This window comes from Eutrigla gurnardus (assembly GCF_963514095.1).
Source record: "Eutrigla gurnardus genome assembly, chromosome: 12".
Classification (NCBI taxonomy): Eukaryota; Metazoa; Chordata; class Actinopteri; order Perciformes; family Triglidae; genus Eutrigla; species Eutrigla gurnardus.
Genome location: NC_139926.1, coordinates 44795 through 62162, shown reverse-complemented (window position 1 = coordinate 62162; position 17368 = coordinate 44795). Strand labels below are relative to the sequence as shown.

Sequence of the window (17368 nt, the reverse complement as noted above, 5' to 3'; positions counted from 1 at the left end):
AATGTTGATCCCTGGTGGCGTGTGTTGTAACTGACTTACATGATGAAGTAAGGAATCCAAAATGGTGGGGTTGGAGCCCCCGGCGTGAAACACAATGTCACTTTCTCCCTCTCTCCAGGTGAACGCTTCCGACACAGACAACATGGGCAGAGTGGTGGAGCTCTGGTTCATCTTCAGCCTCATCTGGTCCATCTGTGCCTCTGTGGACGAGGAAGGACGCAAGAGGATAGACAACTTCCTACGGGAGATGGAGGGCACCTTCCCCATCAAGGTCCTTGTAGAGCATATTTGTTACACACTAAATTTTAGATTTTTGGCAGGCTATTATGATACAACATATATGATGTTTGACTCTGTGTATTCAGGACCACAGAAATTCATCTCCAACAGCTGATATTGCCAAAGTACAGCTTGACACCATGACCGTTTAGAAAGTCCCATTTTGTGCCAAATTGTACCCTTCCTTTAGGAGAGAAGATGACAGAGTTTTTTCAATACAGTTTGGCTTTTGGATTTAGGACTGAGACAGTGACAGGGATTGTGTGTGTGTGTGTGTGTGTGTGTGTGTGTGTGTGTGTGTGTGTGTGTGTGTGTGTGTGTGTGTGTGTGTGTGTGTGTGTGTGTGTGTGTGTGTGTGTGTGTGTGTGTGTGTGTGTGTGTGTGTTGTGTGATTGATTGTCAAAGTTATGAATGAATGTATTACTTTGTTAAATTCTCTTTTGAGTATTGTCAGCTGAGCATGTTGTCTTGTTGCTATCAGAAGCATAATTTGTTCTTCTTTCAGGCCCTTTTAAATACCTGTTCATGTTGTAAACCTTCAGTCTGTCTTTCTGTCTGTCTGTCTGTCTGAATGAACAGGATTCCTATTTACTGCTCCGCTGTGAAAACAATTCTGATGTGAACACATTAGTTCTGCATCACATTCCCCCCCGGTCACACATTGAGAACAACTGCAATAACTTGCTTTTCCATAATAATTACACTAATATCAATATATGTAGTTGCAAGCCGTGGTTTGATCAATTTCAGTATTTTAAATGCACCACAATACTTATCAGAGATAATCCTGTGTACATTCAACAGACTGAATAGTTCGGTCTTCTCTGAACTGTGAATGTGAACTCTTTCAGGACACAGTTTATGAGTACTATGCAGACACCAAGAACAAAACCTGGGCTTCTTTTGAAGACAAGCTGCCAAGGGGCTGGCGTTACAATGCCAAGTAAGTAACCAGGTTTTAGAATGTATCTGATCAACTGTTGAACACAGATCAAGTATGTGTGAGTAGGTACATATCCATCCCACTCTCTTTACTTTTGAATCCATACTCAACCTACCAATTACCTCTATGATGCATGTATATGCCCCCCCCCCCCTCTAACAGTACACCATTCTACAAGATGATGGTTCCTACAGTGGACACAGTTCGCTACAACTTCCTGGTTACGGCTCTGGTGTTGGGTCAGTACCCAGTGCTGCTCACTGGGCCAGTGGGCGCTGGGAAAACCTCAGTGGCCCAGAGTGTCCTGCGGGGCTTGGATAACCAGTGGGCTGCCCTCACTGTCAACATGTCTTCACAGGTATATCACTGTTGTATGTGAAGAATGTGTGTACAATATTATTTACTGTTCTTGTAAAAAATCAAATGCTTTTTGAAACAAACAAACAAAAAGGTAATTTTGGCTGATGCTCATCTTTCCAAGGTTCTACTTTGTGATGAACACATCGAGATTAAGTCACGAGCGTTGAGGTTTAGTATGAATTCAAACCCCCAGATTCAAAATGAAAGTGGGTGCCAGATGGTTGAATATTCACCACTGTCAATATGTTTTTATACAATTAAACTAATTAGCTTAATTAGTTTAATTTTGCTTCCAGCTTTCGTACATATGCTTTTCCTCTTTGCTCTCACCTCTGCCTGGGATTTTCTGCTATTTTTCGCTATCTGCTTCTCCTCAATAAGAAACAAAGAACAGCAGCTCTGGATACTTACAAAACCAGTGGGATTATATTTTCTTTTAGATAAAACAGGCATTTTTCAATATTTTTACGACTTCCTCAACGCTACGCGAGGTGCCTCCCTTCTCTACAGAAGATTACCATAAACTCTGATAGAAGATTTTACTGTTGGAAACAAAAATGAATCGGTTAAAGGAAATGTAGAAGTGAATGGACTTTGTGGGAACAACACCACTCTAGCACTGACTCAAAACAGTGGACAGGAGCATGCTAGAACCCAGCTAAGTAGCAATAATGAAGCTATGAAGAAACAGGAGGACCCTGTACACGGTAATAAATCTACCAGCTATAATCCTCCCTGGAACACACTTGGTGCAAAGCCAAAGAGAAGACCAACTCCCTGCGACAAGGGAGAACGGATAACTGGCAGGACCCTGCGCCCCGATATCTGTGATCTGACTGGCTGGCCTGCGTTACCGTCTCCATCCAGGCACAGCGCCTCCTCAACCCCACTGAGGACACAGCAGCGGACAGCTGGGAAGAGGAGAGCTACCAAGAAACCTCCCCAGCAAACAACTGTTCAACTAAAGAACAGGTTTTCTCCACTGCTGCAGGACCATGGATCCCCTTCTGATTGCCTGGATAACCCCCCACCAGCACGCAGCAGGGTAAGACCTGCTAACTTAAAGCCACAGAGAAAGCTAACGACAGGGCCTGAAAATCTGATTGTGGGTGATTTTTCTGTAAAAGATATGAAAAGCAGTAATAACACCAAAGTACTCTGCTTTCTGAAGGATACGTTTTGTGAAAAAAGAATCCTGGAAATTGTGGCTGCACACCCAACTGTGAAAACTATCATTCTGCACATTGGATTTAATGACATTGAAAAACAACAATCAAGAGAGTTGAGAGAACATTGTAATAAACTCTTTGAAACAGTCAGCTCAGTGAATGCTGAGGTTTTCATCAGTGGCCCTCTGCCCCCGACCGGGAGAGGAGCTGAGACATTCAGTAGACTGTTTTGGCTCAACAAATGGCTCTCAACTGCATCTCTTGCTCACCCAATGCATTTTATTGACAATTTCTGCTTTTTCTGGGACCGCAGGCATCTTTTTAAGACAAACGGACTTTGCCTAAATAAGCTGGGAGCAAAGCTATTCATTACCAACATGTCTTACTACCTGCATCATCCATCTGTCAACACTGCCAAGGACAAGAGACGAGAGGAACCAACAAAGAGGGAAGACAAAACACAGATTATCAGAAACGTCGAAGGAGGACTGAATGTGGATCCCTCCCCCACTCCCCCTAAGTCCCCATCCAGGTCTTCGTCTTCATCATTCTCCCTCCCTCTAATAAACCTTTCTCCCCTCTCCTCCCCCTTGGAGTTTTGAGAGCTACCCCCACCTACCCCCTGCCCTCGTCACTCCCCCCTCTTACCTCTTACCTCCTACCACTCCACGCCCTTAACATCCACCTCCAGCAGTTCATCCCAGCTGTGACGCTGCTCACTCCCCCCCGTTATGGCCACCCCCTCCCCACCTTAACAGCAGTCCTAAATATTACTGAGACAGAAAAGGGTTCAGCAGTAGACCGCATTATCAGCTGGACCCAAGGTCGCCTACATCAAAACATGGCACCTTCTGCATTCCTGTTGTGACTACTAAGAGAGTAAACATTGGGAAACTTGAACACACAGCTAACCTAAACAATCTCATTCCTGTTCTCTCAAAATCAAAGTCAACCTCAAAGCCTTTCAGTAACACCATCAGGATGGGTCTGCTAAATGTTAGGTCTCTTAATAACAAATCATTTTAAGTCAATGATTTTATTACCACTTCTAAACTTGATTTTATGTTTTTAACTGAAACATGGCTAGAACAAAATAACAGTGCAAGCATTCTGATCGAGACAGCACCCCCCAACTATAATTTGAAGTGAAGCACTTTGAGTCTGCCTTGTGTATGAAATGTGCTATACAAATAAAGTTGCCTTGCCTTGCCTAGAAAGATAATAACCCCGATAGCTGCTGCCGAGCTGCAAAAGGAAACAATTAGAAAAACAGAATTCATCAATTTGTCTTCATGTCATTTCATATTTCAAGAACTCAAATCAGCATCAATAATCAAATCAAGAGGAAGTTAATCATCTAACAATGTGTCACTCCCAATTGAAAATCTTTAAAGGTCCCATATTCTGAAAAACAGGTTTTCTCTGGTCCCTACATCTACAAACTGGTCCTCCCTGAGCCTGTCAACTCCCAGAATGAGGAAAACAAGCGACTCCTGCATGGTCTCTGCAGCCCCCCCACTGGTACAAACAGCACTCCTACAGGCTGTTCAGATTCAGCTCCCGTCGTTACGTAGCGAAGGGAGTCATTTGCATAGACCGAACTCCTCTGTTGATAGGAGATATCCGAGAGGGGGCGTTCATCACCGAGGTGAAGTTCGGTGTGTCCTGATAGGCCGAACTCCTCTGATGATAGGAGATATCTGATAGGGGGCGTTCATCACCGAAGTGAAGTTCGGTGTGTCCTGCGGTGAGACAGCAGTGAGATGGCGGTGTTTCACAATGTCGTCGCTCACAGCTAGACAGACAGATTGCTCTGTTGGTTGTACAAATCAACATAAGTGCTTATATTCTGTCCCAGCTACAGAAGAACAGAAGAGACGGTGGTTGCGTTTCATTTTTAATGACAATGTGCCGGCTACGGTTCGCTTCTATGTGTGTGCTAACCACTTCACATCAGGCACATCACATCAGTAACGAGGGTCAGTACAAAGCTGCCTTTGCCTCGACACTGACCCTCGTAAAAGGATCTGTCCCAACCATACGGGTATGGAGCTAGAACAGTCTCATAATTCACAAATGCACACAGAAATTCACAAATGCACAAAAAAGATTTACAAATGTATTTGGGGATTTGTATATACATGTGACTCAAAACACAAATACATTTTCAATGCACACACAAATATGTTTCATTTCATATGTAAGTAAAAAATATTCACATATAAAAAACAAGATTCATAAACATATTTCCAATGCACACACAAATAAAAAAAAAAAAATCACAAATACATGAATGTTAAAGTATTTGCAATCTTCATCAAATACGCATTTGGGGCTTGTTACATTCATATATGAACTGTTGGACCTGTATTTACAAAGTGCTTTTCATTTGTAAACCTCCCTGCATTTGTGTGTGAAACTTTTGAGACTCCCCTGACGTGACTCTGATCCACAAATGCGTTTTTTCTAAGAGGAGGTTGTCTGTAGCCAATCAGATGTCTCCCTCCTTTACAGCCAATCACGTGAGTGTCTCCCCCAAAAGTCTAAAACACAACTCCGCCCGCACCGGTTCATCTTCCCCAGAATGAGGGAATAAATTACTTCCATAAAATGCTTCTTTATAAAAGAAAAATAGATATTTATATAACTGTACACCTAATCTATACAGCATAAAGACAGGGAGCACAGGAAGAAGGGAAATTATCTCCAGAAATAAGGTCGATTCTGGCTCTAGCACCCATATCCCTCCAACGCAACGCACTCACGTGATTGGCTGTAAAGGAGGGAGACATCTGATTGGCTACAGACAACCTCCTCTTAGAAAAAATGCATTTGTGGATCGGAGTCACGTCAGGGGAGTCTCAAAAGTTTCACACACAAATGCAGGGAGGTTTACAAATGAAAAGCACTTTGTAAATACAGGTCCAACAGTTCATATATGAATGTAACAAGCCCCAAATGCGTATTTGATGAAGATTGCAAATACTTTAACATTCATGTAAAGTGTGAATTTACATGAATGTTATATATATATATATATATATATATATATATATATATTCACATGAATTGTGAATTTATGTGTGCATTTGTGAATTATGAGACTGTTCTAGCTCCATATACGGGACCAGCAACTTCACCTGAGCCACATAGGCGAGCCATAGCGATACATCCACGTAAACATTGGCGCATGCTACCGCTAGCGTAAGCGGCTTCGTCTCCGTCTCTCTCCAAGTAGGCGATGACAGACGGAGCTCATTAGCATTTAAAGGTGCAGACACAGAAACAGCCTGTTCTCAGCAGAGCTAATTTGAGCAACTTTTAGGCAGCTGAAATTCAGGACCATGGATGGGGTTTGGGGCAATGCATATAGAAAACAGTGTTGTTGAACCTCTGACAGCTGTGTGAAATTGAGGAAAAACAGTATAATAGGGGACCTTTAAATCATCCATAGAACCCAAATTCAAAATCACATTGAAAATTCAGTCACAATTCAAATCAGAGTCCCATTTTCTGCCTGTTTTTTCCTTCACATACTCACACAGTCACTTAAGCTCGTCTACAATGTTCAATTCTCAGAACGGGAGGCTTTTCTCCATCCTATCTGTGTTGTGCACTACAGGTTCTTGCTTTTTCCGATATCTTTCCCCAATGTCATTCATCTCACAGAAAGTACATTGATCTTGTCCAGGATCATGTCCAGCTGTTTTTCACTTTTGGAATTCAGTCAGCAGTTTATCGTGCAATTGATAAGATAACATTTTGTTGTGTTAATCGCACAAATTTGTAAATTCTGCTTTGATTACCAACAAAGCAGAATTCAGATTCACAAAAGACATTCACACACAACACATTTTTCACAACTATTCTACTGATACATTTTGTCAGTATTGCTTTCATTGCTGAATGTTATTGTTATGTATATATGATATGTTTTTACATAACATACGTATGTGCACGTTTAAACTACCATTGTCTCTCTATGTGTCCAGACATCTAAAAACATACAGACAACAGTGGAAAGCTGCATAGAGAAGAGAACCAAAGGGGTGTTTGTGCCGGCCAGTGGGAAACGCCTGCTGTGTTTCATGGACGACCTCAACCTGTCAGCCCAGGACCTCTGTGGCTCCCAGCCCCCGCTGGAACTGCTGCGCTTCTGGATAGACTATGGCTTCTGGTATGACCACCAGAAACGGGGCCAGAAGTCCGTAAAGGTGAGAAATGGTATTTTGACGGGGTCAGCTTTTAGGTGTGAGATTATTATCTCATCAATTGGTTCTGCCTTCATAGTGCCTCGTCCATAATCGCCTCTTAATTAGCATTCTCTCTCTCAAAATGGAACAAGAGCTTTGTTTGTCTGCAGGACATGTACTTGTTGGCATCCATGGGGCCCCCTGGTGGAAGGAGGACTTGCATCTCTCGTCGCTTACAGAGTCGGTTCAATCTGATCAATATGACGTTCCCTCATGTAAGTCCTGCTGACTGTTTAGCTGTCCTGTTCATGGTCCTCTGCCTTCTCATCCCCTCTCGGTAACCACTGAGCACTCAAGTTGAAACAATGATAGGAGCTGTAGTGTAGTCATTCAATTTAACAAAAAGGCAACTTAAATATATTAAATAATATTTTTATTATGTGTTAGATTTGACGCTTCACTTATTTATTATATCTTCACTGTTTACTTACTTATTTATTATATTGTTCTGTTTATTTTTATTTTTTTTACGGATGCTTCTTGTTGTTGCACTGTCCCCTTTGCTGCTGTAATACTGCAAATGTCCCTGCCATGGGTATAAGAAAAGGTGTATCTTATTTTATCGGCAATTACATAAATATATTTTTCTCTTTTTCTCTGTCCCTTTCATTTCAGAAATGTACTAATATTTCAGTCATTTTATCCTCTTCATCAATATTTGTCAACTCTCCTTACATCTTCTGTTCTTCTTCCCTTCACCACAGTCACTTTGAAATCCTTATTGACAAGATGTATCTAACTTTAACAGACCCTCCCTTCCTGCATGCAGGGGTCCCAGATCAGGCGGATCTACAGTACAATGATCAACCAAAAGCTAGAGAGCTTTAATGAGGAGCTGAAGCCCATTGGAGACATTCTGACCCAGGCCACCTTAGAACTGTATTATGCTATTTCAGCTCGATTTCTTCCCACTCCAGCCAAGTCCCACTACCTGTTCAACCTCAGGGATATCTCCAAGGTAACGCATGATACATACATACATACATACATACATACATGGGATGGAGTCTGTTTCATACAGGGAGTTAAATTTAGGAAAGTTACATATTAAGACTGTGTTTGGTCATTTGGGTATCCATTATCACTGGCAATGGTTTACTTGGCTTACTGAGTTACTGAGAGCTTGTTTCACTGAACCTGTTAAGTTGTGTAATTTAGGTCACAGACGGCTCTCTGTCTTTTTATCACGAGGTGTATCAAGGTCTGCTTCGAGCTGACCCAGACATCCATGATACCAAAAACAATATCTGCAGACTGTGGATCCATGAGTGCTTCAGGTAACCGAGCACATTTTACACCAAATCGTACACAGTCGTATAGCACATTGACTAGAGTTGGATCCTGATTATGACAGTGTCATTATGCATTGTTGCCCCTTAGCTTAACGTCCAGGTGATTTTGTTGTGTATTTGTTTGATAATATATGTTGTCTGTGTTTTTCTTGTTGATTTCAGGGTTGTTTCAGACCGTCTGGTAGATCACAATGACAGGGAGGCCTTTGTTGCTTTGCTGGGGGAGAAACTGGTCACATTCTTTGACGTCGCATTCCACAACATCTGCTCCAACAAACAACCACCAATATTTGGTACATTTATTACTGTATAACCACACACACACACACACACGTTTACATGCACTCAGATCTGTCAACAGTGATGTGATTAGATGTGTTTATTTCTGTGTCTGTATGTCAGGTGATTTCCTGAGTAAATCTCATGTATATGAGGACCTGCTGGACATCAAGGGTCTCAAGGAGTTCATGGAGACCCAGCTGGAGGACTACAACCTGACACCTGGTGTACTGCCCATGAGCCTAGTGCTCTTCCAAGACGCCATTGAACACAGTGCGTCTCGGAACACGACACACATGACACACAGCCTCACTTGCAGATTTACATGAACACACATTTAATTTGTGTGTAGCCCGGTGTATGCAGCGGTGTGCTCTCCTCTCTGTATGCAGCGGGATGATCTCGCTGTCTAAATCTAATCAATCTAAATTGGATTCACAGTCACAGGGGGAGATAAAAAGCCAGTATTTGCGTGCACGAGGCCACCATTGTATCATCAACATGTATGTGATGCACAATAACTTCACTTGTGCTTGAAAAGGCGTGTAAATGTGCACGACTCACAAAAGAAACTCAACTCTCGGTTCACCTTCCATTGTTGTTCTGGTGAGCTCGCTGGAATGGTATTTCCAATGCTTTAATATGACACACTATTGCTGACGCTGTTGTGTTACACGTCTCACTCTCTGGTTTCTCAAAGCTGGGATGCTTGTGTAAATGGAGACACCGTTGCTGCGTTATGCCACCAGCCAAAGTGCATTGCGTGTGTTTGGACGAGCGCTCTAACGCGATGATGTAAACGACTGACAAAGTATTTCATAGTTAAAATAAATTCTGTTTCTTTTTTTCAAACATTATTGATTCTTAAAATGGAGTGTCCAAGAGTTTTCCATGCTGCCTAAAACTGTGTGAACAGCCTTTAGCCTGAACTTCCACAGCTGTTTACAGTGCTGCTTGAACGGAGATGAAAGGTACCATGTTCTCCTCTCCACAGTAACTCGTGTCGTACGCGTGATCAGTCAGCTCAGGGGCAACATGCTGCTCGTTGGTGTTGGAGCCTCTGGCAGACAGAGCCTGTCTAGGATGGCTGCCTTCATCTGTCACTACCAGATATTCCAGGTGGAAGTCACCCAGCAGTACCGGGAACAGGAGTTTAGAGAAGGTGAGATCACATTCACAGATGTTTGAGGAAAGGAAAACAACACTATTGTTTGGACAAGGAAAACCAAAACCAAAGACAGAAATGTAATAATATTTGAACAATTATAGATTCACATGTATTCTTTAATGGTCACGCTGATTCACCTGAATTAGATCTCCATCTTCAGTCGGCTACATTATATACAGGTCATTCTTCTGTCTTCCTTTCAGACATCAAGAAGCTGTTCTGGTTGACTGGTATAGACAACAAACCCACAGTCTTCTTGTTCAGTGACAACCAGATCGTAGACGAGTCCTTCCTCAAGTACATCAATAATATCCTGAACTCCGGCCACGTGCCTCATCTCTACAAGCAGGATGAGTTTGTTCAGGTCTGTATTGTCTACCTCTATTTCCCAACTATTCTCATACTTACATTCACATTTTATTTGTGGTTTGAATTTCTACTCATTTTCAAAGTAGGTAATGAAGAAAAGGCTCACGGCTGAGGATTTACCCACTAACTATAGAAGTTTGGTTTAAAATACTTGGAATGCTTTGGCTCTGTCAAAACACCAACATCAATGCTGTTTTGTTTGTGGGTTTGAAAAAAACAATTAATTATGTGATTTGATCATGACAATACAGTTTTGGCTACTTGGTGAAACATTCTGAATTCTAAATGTTTGATGTTGCTCAAATTCTTAAAACGAGAATCTTGTTTTTAATCATATATTACTGCATTTGACATTTTCCTTGCTAAACCAGTGTGAAGGCTCTTTTAAGTCTGTGCCATGCAAGACTGTGCTCTCAACGTCTTCCTGTATTAAACTTGCATACTGTGGCATCTATAGATGATTGAGGTTTACAATGTCAACATCCTTTACAAATCTCATAACTTGTAATTGTTGTCATTATGGTCAAGGTGTGCAATGCTCTGTCGGCGTCTGCCAGGAATGACAATGTGATGGAGACTCCTGACTGCCTTCTGAGCTACCTAACAGAGCGAGTCAGTAACAACCTGCACATAGTGCTGTGTATGAGCCCAGTGGGACAGGCCTTCAGGTACCATATCCTGCTTCACACTATGTTGCTCTCCTGTCGTTTTCACATGAGTATTATCACATTGCAGTCCTCATACACTCAACAGTCCTAGCCCTTCAGCAGCTTCTCTCTAGCAGCTGCACATGCATTCTTGCCCGAACAAGAAGGGGTTCTTGTCTAACTAGACCAATGTTTCTATTATCTCATGTTCAGTGAATTAAGGCCAGATAAAACAATATGCTTGTTGCGGCCCATCTGAAAACAGCCATTTGCGGCAAACAAGAGCATCATTTTGAATGATTTGAAGCATATCCAGTTGCCATAATGGCTGCCAAATATACAATAGTTAAAGACACTGTGTCCGCAGGGCTTTTTTGGGGATTATTATATCAACAAATTATATCTGAATACAATTCCAAACAGGAACCGCATCCTCCAGCACCCAGCACTTGTCAAGTGCACCACCATTGACTGGTTCAGTGAGTGGCCCAGAGACGCTCTGCTCGAGGTAGCTGAGAGGTACTTGGATGGACTGGACCTGGGCTCCTTGGAGGGGGTGAGGCAAACATACACAATTTTATGTGTCAACACTTGATCTCACTATACACTGCTCAAAAAATATTGAAATCACAGCAACTCAAATGTGACTCAGTAGTAGTAATTGGTAGTGTCCGATGCACTGATACATACCGTCCCATAGGTGCTCAATTGGATTTAGGTCAGGGGATTGTTAGGGCTAAAATGACCGTATGACTCTAATAAAAGCCATTCGAAGCTGAAGCAGGTTCTGGGTTCACTTGTTTTTAACCTCCAGCTGCTTCCAGTTTACCTACGTGGCCCAGGTGGAGCTAGCCGCTAATATTGAGGTCAAGAGTCTCATTCTGGCGTACACTGAACTCAATAACAAGCACATGTTACCTTGGCGGCATCCCATTGGTCAAAAGTCTGGCTCTGATTGGACTTCCTAACCAGGAAGTAGTGAGATAAACAAGCTTGTACGAGATATCACTTTCGCTGTCAATCACAACAGAGCCCACACAGCCGTTGGGCTGAATGTTATTGTGCCTGGAAAAAAACTGAATTTCTAATTCAGTTCAATTCAATTTATAGTGTCATATCACAACAGAAGTCATCTCAGGACTCTTAAAACATTGAGCAGGACTAGAACGCACTCATGATTTTCAGAGTCGATACATTTTCAATGTCCCGACAACACCCAGGGGAAAGCGTTACAACGACAGTGGCGAGAAAAAACTGCCTTAATAGGCTTTTAGGCAGAAATCTCGTGCAGCCCAGGCCCTTGGGTTCCAACTGCATTTGGTGTTGGTGGTAGTGTAGTAGTAGTAGCATTAACAGTAGTGGTGGCATTAACAGAAGCAATAGTATCAACAGTAGTAGTCCATGGCAGCAGGCACAGCCAAGCTGAGATGGATCCATCCCAACCACGTCGCCGTAGACCAAAAAGCAGGAGTAGTTGAGCAGTCACACAGCGGGCAGGTGGAGCTACAATGTGGTGTTTCCAGCATCAGACCAGTTAGCAGAAAGCATAGGGACTCCGGGGGAGGGAGGGAGGGAGAGGGGGAGAGAGAGAGAGAGAGAGAGAGAGAGAGAGAGAGAGAGAGAGAGAGAGAGAGAGAGAGAGAGATTCTGATTTTTGAATCAACTTTATTTTTCGTTCTTTTTTCAAAGAATCATTTGAAAATAGTAATACATTCAAACATACCCACTCTTACTCCTTAGAGTGACTAAATACATGAATAAATAAATAAGTACTTCATTCAGATGAGCACATCTCCAAACTGCAGTGTGTGGTTTTCCGCAGAACACAACACCTGATTAAAACACCAAACCTGCTGGAAAGTGTCCAGATCTCCTGCTGCTCTGTAATAGTTAAAATCAATGAGGAGTCTGGACTTCATCATATGTATACACACAGTAACAGGTTCAACAATAAAACCATCCTTCACTTTCCTCCTTCGGCTAAAATACACCGCCATCTTAGCCTGCCCTAAAACAAAGTTTAAAAGCTGGCATTTGTTTTTGTGTTGGCGTGTGTATTTAAATCCAGAATAAAAAGCTGCTTGGTAAAAACCTCTCCACTTTTGGTAAAAACAGTTTGTAAAAACAGAAACAAGGGTAAAAGACGAAGACACTCATAAAAACAGTGAAACACAGTCTCTCTTTGGTCGCAGTAGGGACACTTGTCCTCTACTGCCGGGTTTATGGTTGACACAAAGGAGTTCGCTGCTATGACCCCATGGAGGACTCTCCAGTGAATATCCGCATGTCTTTTTGAGAGTGGAGGCTTGTAGAAGGACCTCCACTCAGGTCTGGCTGCAGGAGCCAGCTGCAGATATCTCCTCCATGGAGTGTCAGGTCTCTTGTCCAGTTTTGTTTTGTTGATTGCTTTCACCAAGATCCTGTAAAACATTTTTCCCGTGGTACCATCCAGTGGTGCGAGATGTGTACATTCCATTAAAATCCCAGAGCAGTCTTTAAAATCCGGTGCCAGGAAAATGCTGGCCAGATGGACCAAGCCCTGCCCCCCTCCTCTTTAGGTAAAAACAGGACACTCTGTGGGACCCAGTGCAACTTGTCCCAAATAAAATCAACTTAAACCGACTGAATTTTAGACAGGAGAGAAACCGGAGGAAACACAGGCCAGCCGGTGCCACAAGGAGGATGAGACCATTGGCTATTAAGGTTCGGCCTCTATACGACATTTTGGGGATTAGCCACCTCCACTTCTCCAGCCAACCTTTAACCTCCTCCAGGACATTGTCCCAGTTTTTATTGGTGCTGGTCTCATCCCCCAGGAAGACTCCAAGGTATTTGAATCCTCCTCTTTTCCACTGTAGTCCACCAGGCAGCCCGAGCCGGCCCCCCAGCTCCCCTCCTGCCATCAGAGCCTCGCTTTTCCCCCAGTTCACTCTAGCAGATGAAATAAAACCAAAGTTATTCACAGTGTCAGTTAAAATGTCAATATCTTGTTGGGATTTGACTAAAACAACGAGATCATCCGCATACACAGACAGTTTAAAAGACACGGGACACTGGGGGAAACAAACACCTGTAAGTTTAGCTCTTAGTTTGTGGAGCAGATGAATATAACATCCGAGAGAGAGAGCAGCCCTGCCTTACCCCTCTCTGGATCTCAAATGGTGCACTCAGTCCGCCGTTAATTTTCAGAACGCTCGCAATATCACTATAGAGAACCCGGACCATGGCAATGAAGCCAGGGTTGATCCCAAAAGCAGCCAGAGCCTGCCACAGGTACTGGTGTTCAACCCAGTCAAAAGCCTTTTCTTGGTCTATTGAAATCAGACCAGTCTCTATACCCAATGAACTGGAGAGCTCTAAAACGTCTTGAATTAAAGTGACGTTGTCACTGATGAGCCGCCATCACCTCTCTCAGTCTAAGGACCAGAACTTTGGACAGGATCTTTTAATCTGTGCACAGCAATGAGCCTCCAGTTTTTCAGTTCCTGCAGGTCTCCCTTTTTAGGCAGCAGGGTTATTGCGGCCCTCCTGCAGCTCAGAGGCATGACCTCAAGCAGATCTGGTCCTATTATGGACCAGAAGACTTGTAAAAGTCAGCAGGAAGGCCGTCCATGCCTGGAGCTCATGGTGGCAGTGTGGAGCTCCTGCAGCGTTACCTCTGCTGCCAGTCCGCAGTTGTCAGCCTCGCTGACCTGAAGGAGACCGCTGAGGAAGCTGCTTTGCACATCTGAATTATGTGTCCTCTCACTCTTAAACAAGTTTCTGTAAAACTCGGCAGCATACTTCCTGATCTCAGATGAGTCTGAGACTTGGGAGCCGCTACCCGTTCGTAAAGAACGAATGGTCTTCCTTTGTCCATTTTGCCGCTCCAACCCAAAGAAGAAGCGACATGGGGGGTCCATCTGAGTGATCTTCAGGAACCGAGACCTGACCAGAGCCCCCTGTGCTGAGATGCCCAGCAGGTTGGCTATGGCCTGTTTTTTTTGACTTGAGGGAGTCTAAAAGCCCTTGATTTGCTGTGGAGTCTGCTAAAGTCTGCAGCTCCACCACCTGCGTCTCCAGATCTTTCATGGACCGGGTTAAGTCTGTAGTGACACCACGAGTGAACTGCTGGCAGAGCTGTTTTATTTGGGTCTTACCAAAGTCCCACCACTGTTGTTTGTTGGTTAAGGCAGGCCTGCTCTCTCTGTGGGATTCCCAAAAAAACTTAAAAGCAGTTCTAAAAGCCTGGTCATCGAAAAGGGCCATGTTAAAATGCCAATAGGCGCTCTTTAAATGGATGTTTTTGATAAAAACTTGACAGGAGACTAGAGAATGATCACTAAAACCCACAGGCTGAATAAAACACCTCTTAAAAATATTCAAATGGTGTTTAAAAGAATAAAAGCGGTCCAGTCTGGCCAGAGATAAAACCCCCTCCCTACTGTGGCTCCAGGTGAACTGTCTGTGCTGACTGTTAAAAACCCTCCACACATCACTCAGCTCCTGGTTCTCCATCAGCTGTCTGAGTGTGTGGGATGAAGGAGGGTGTGGCTCAGGATGGTTCTTGTCTAGGGTTGGATTTTCTGTGCAGTTAAAATCACCCCCTAAAAACATAAAACCATCATCCTCACAGTTCTTAACACAGTCGCTTAAAATGTTTAAAAGAGCTACCCTGTCCACCGCGTTAGTGGGAGTGTAGAAATTTAAAAAGCCAAGTTTAACATTTTCAAGCACAGCTTTAATTTTCAATAACACACCTGGAATGACTTCATCAACAGTAAAAGAGACAGGTAAAAAGCTCTGAGCAAATAAAATCCCCACTCCTCCACTCAGACTGGACCTGTGGCTTAAAATCACCTCCCCTTTAAAAGCGCTTTTCCAGTCACTTTCATTGTCTGTCATGCTGTGAGTTTCTTGAACAAGCATCATGCTATTAATTCTTCTAGTCTCCATCAGTTTAAAATCAGTTCAGTTCTCCCCGTGTAAGCGTGGGTTCTCTCCGGGTTCTCCGGCTTCCTCCCACAGTCCAAAGACATGCAGGATGGGGATAGGTAAATTGGTGACTCTAAATTGCCCGTAGGTGTGAATGTGAGCGTGAATGGTTGTTTGTCTCTACATGTCTCTACATGTTAGCCCTGTGATGGACTGGCGACCTGTCCAGGGTGTACCCTGCCTTTGCCCAATAACAGCTGGGATCGGCTCCAGCCCCCCCGCGACCCTGAATACAGGATAAGCGGTAGAAAATGGATGGATGGATGGATGAATATGGACAAAACGTAAACAAACAAAATATCTCAAAAATACCTGGTAGAGGTTTAAGCTCAGTGGCCGATGTTGTCGATGGACAATGACATTAGTAACACTGGTATGGTGATGTATATATATGTGTGTGTGTGTATGTGTCCTCAAGCTCTTTCTGATTGTCATATTGTAGATCCAGACGAAGGTTGCCAGTGCCTTTGTGACTACACACCAGACAGTTGCACAGGTCTCCCAAAGGATGAAGTTGGAGCTGAGGAGATATAATTACGTGACACCCATCAACTACCTGGAGCTAGTGTCTGGATACAGAAAGTTGGCACCTTTACACCTTCTCTTCTACTTTTTCTTCTCTGTTCACAGCACCTTAAAATACTTTTGTCTTGCGTCCCATAAAGATAGTCCTGTTGTAAGTTCTGAACGTGTGTGCTCCCAGCTATTCGAATAAACATTAAGGTCCACACCTGAATGTTTGTATGCTTTAGTTGGGAGCTTTGGGTGTTAAATGAATCAGATTAGACCTGTTTACAGTTTACGGTAACTGTTCTGCTTTCCATAAGAAATGCATTGGTTTCAGTGTATGCTCATGTGTATCTTGCTATAGTTTGTTAAATACTGCCACCCTATGGTCAAGTTGTGATACTGGCGACAGCGCGGACAGCTGCAGGTTTGCTTTCGGTTTCATCCGAGTTCACTCAACGAGGAAGGACCACGCTGTTGTAATGCTCCTGCGGTCCTGTCGTCAGCACGTTTGAACTTTGTAAATTGTTTGTCTTTTTACAACAAAAATTAAGAGGAAAACATACAGTAAAGAAACAAGAAAAGTAAGCCTTGTCGACTGGATTTTACTTCCTCCTAAGGTTGTTAGCTAGCTGTCTAGTTTTGTGAGACTGGAACGCATTACGAGGGCAGCATAGTAAAAAGACATCAGCTCAGCGAGTTCAGACTAAGAAGATAGCCCAGGAGAATGTCGTTATTCGAGGACAAAGGGAAGGTGGATGCCGTGGAACAGACAGAAGGTGCAGCAGCTCTAGAGTCACAAGAAGACAGCCATGAGGCAAAGGCAAGACAAGACCCTTTCAGAACACCCGACTCCCGGTCACAGATATCAAAGAGGTCCGGTGGATCAGCAATATCGTCAGCGGCCGTCAGAGCACGAGCCAAGTCAAAAGCAGCGAAAGCCCAGCTGACTTTCGCTGAAAGAGAAGCAAGCGTAATGAGGGAGAAAGCTGAACTCGAAGCCAGTCTCCACGTTCTCACGAGCCAGAAGATGCCGCTGAGGCAGCAGCTGCAGCATATGAGGAGGAGGAGATTGAGAGCGGGGAGAAGCGCTACGAGCCATACGTCCCAGGTAAGCCTGTCGATTGC

General features: G+C 43.5%; 1 protein-coding gene across 1 annotated transcript in view; it reads left to right on the top strand.

Moving 5' to 3' along the window:
• The window catches only part of dnah2 (dynein, axonemal, heavy chain 2), a gene marked incomplete at both ends in the record, with an annotated part of 176051 nt that overhangs the window by 113892 nt on the left and 44791 nt on the right, over positions 1 to 17368 (top strand). Inside the window, 14 exons of the mRNA XM_084023176.1 lie at positions 119 to 271; positions 1131 to 1222; positions 1385 to 1580; positions 6744 to 6965; positions 7115 to 7219; positions 7774 to 7962; positions 8196 to 8281; positions 8459 to 8589; positions 8699 to 8848; positions 9570 to 9737; positions 9947 to 10107; positions 10641 to 10780; positions 11183 to 11315; positions 16176 to 16315. Of these exons, the coding sequence (XP_083879302.1) occupies positions 119 to 271; positions 1131 to 1222; positions 1385 to 1580; positions 6744 to 6965; positions 7115 to 7219; positions 7774 to 7962; positions 8196 to 8281; positions 8459 to 8589; positions 8699 to 8848; positions 9570 to 9737; positions 9947 to 10107; positions 10641 to 10780; positions 11183 to 11315; positions 16176 to 16315 (2066 nt within the window). The remainder of the gene's footprint in view (positions 1 to 118; positions 272 to 1130; positions 1223 to 1384; positions 1581 to 6743; positions 6966 to 7114; positions 7220 to 7773; positions 7963 to 8195; positions 8282 to 8458; positions 8590 to 8698; positions 8849 to 9569; positions 9738 to 9946; positions 10108 to 10640; positions 10781 to 11182; positions 11316 to 16175; positions 16316 to 17368) is intronic.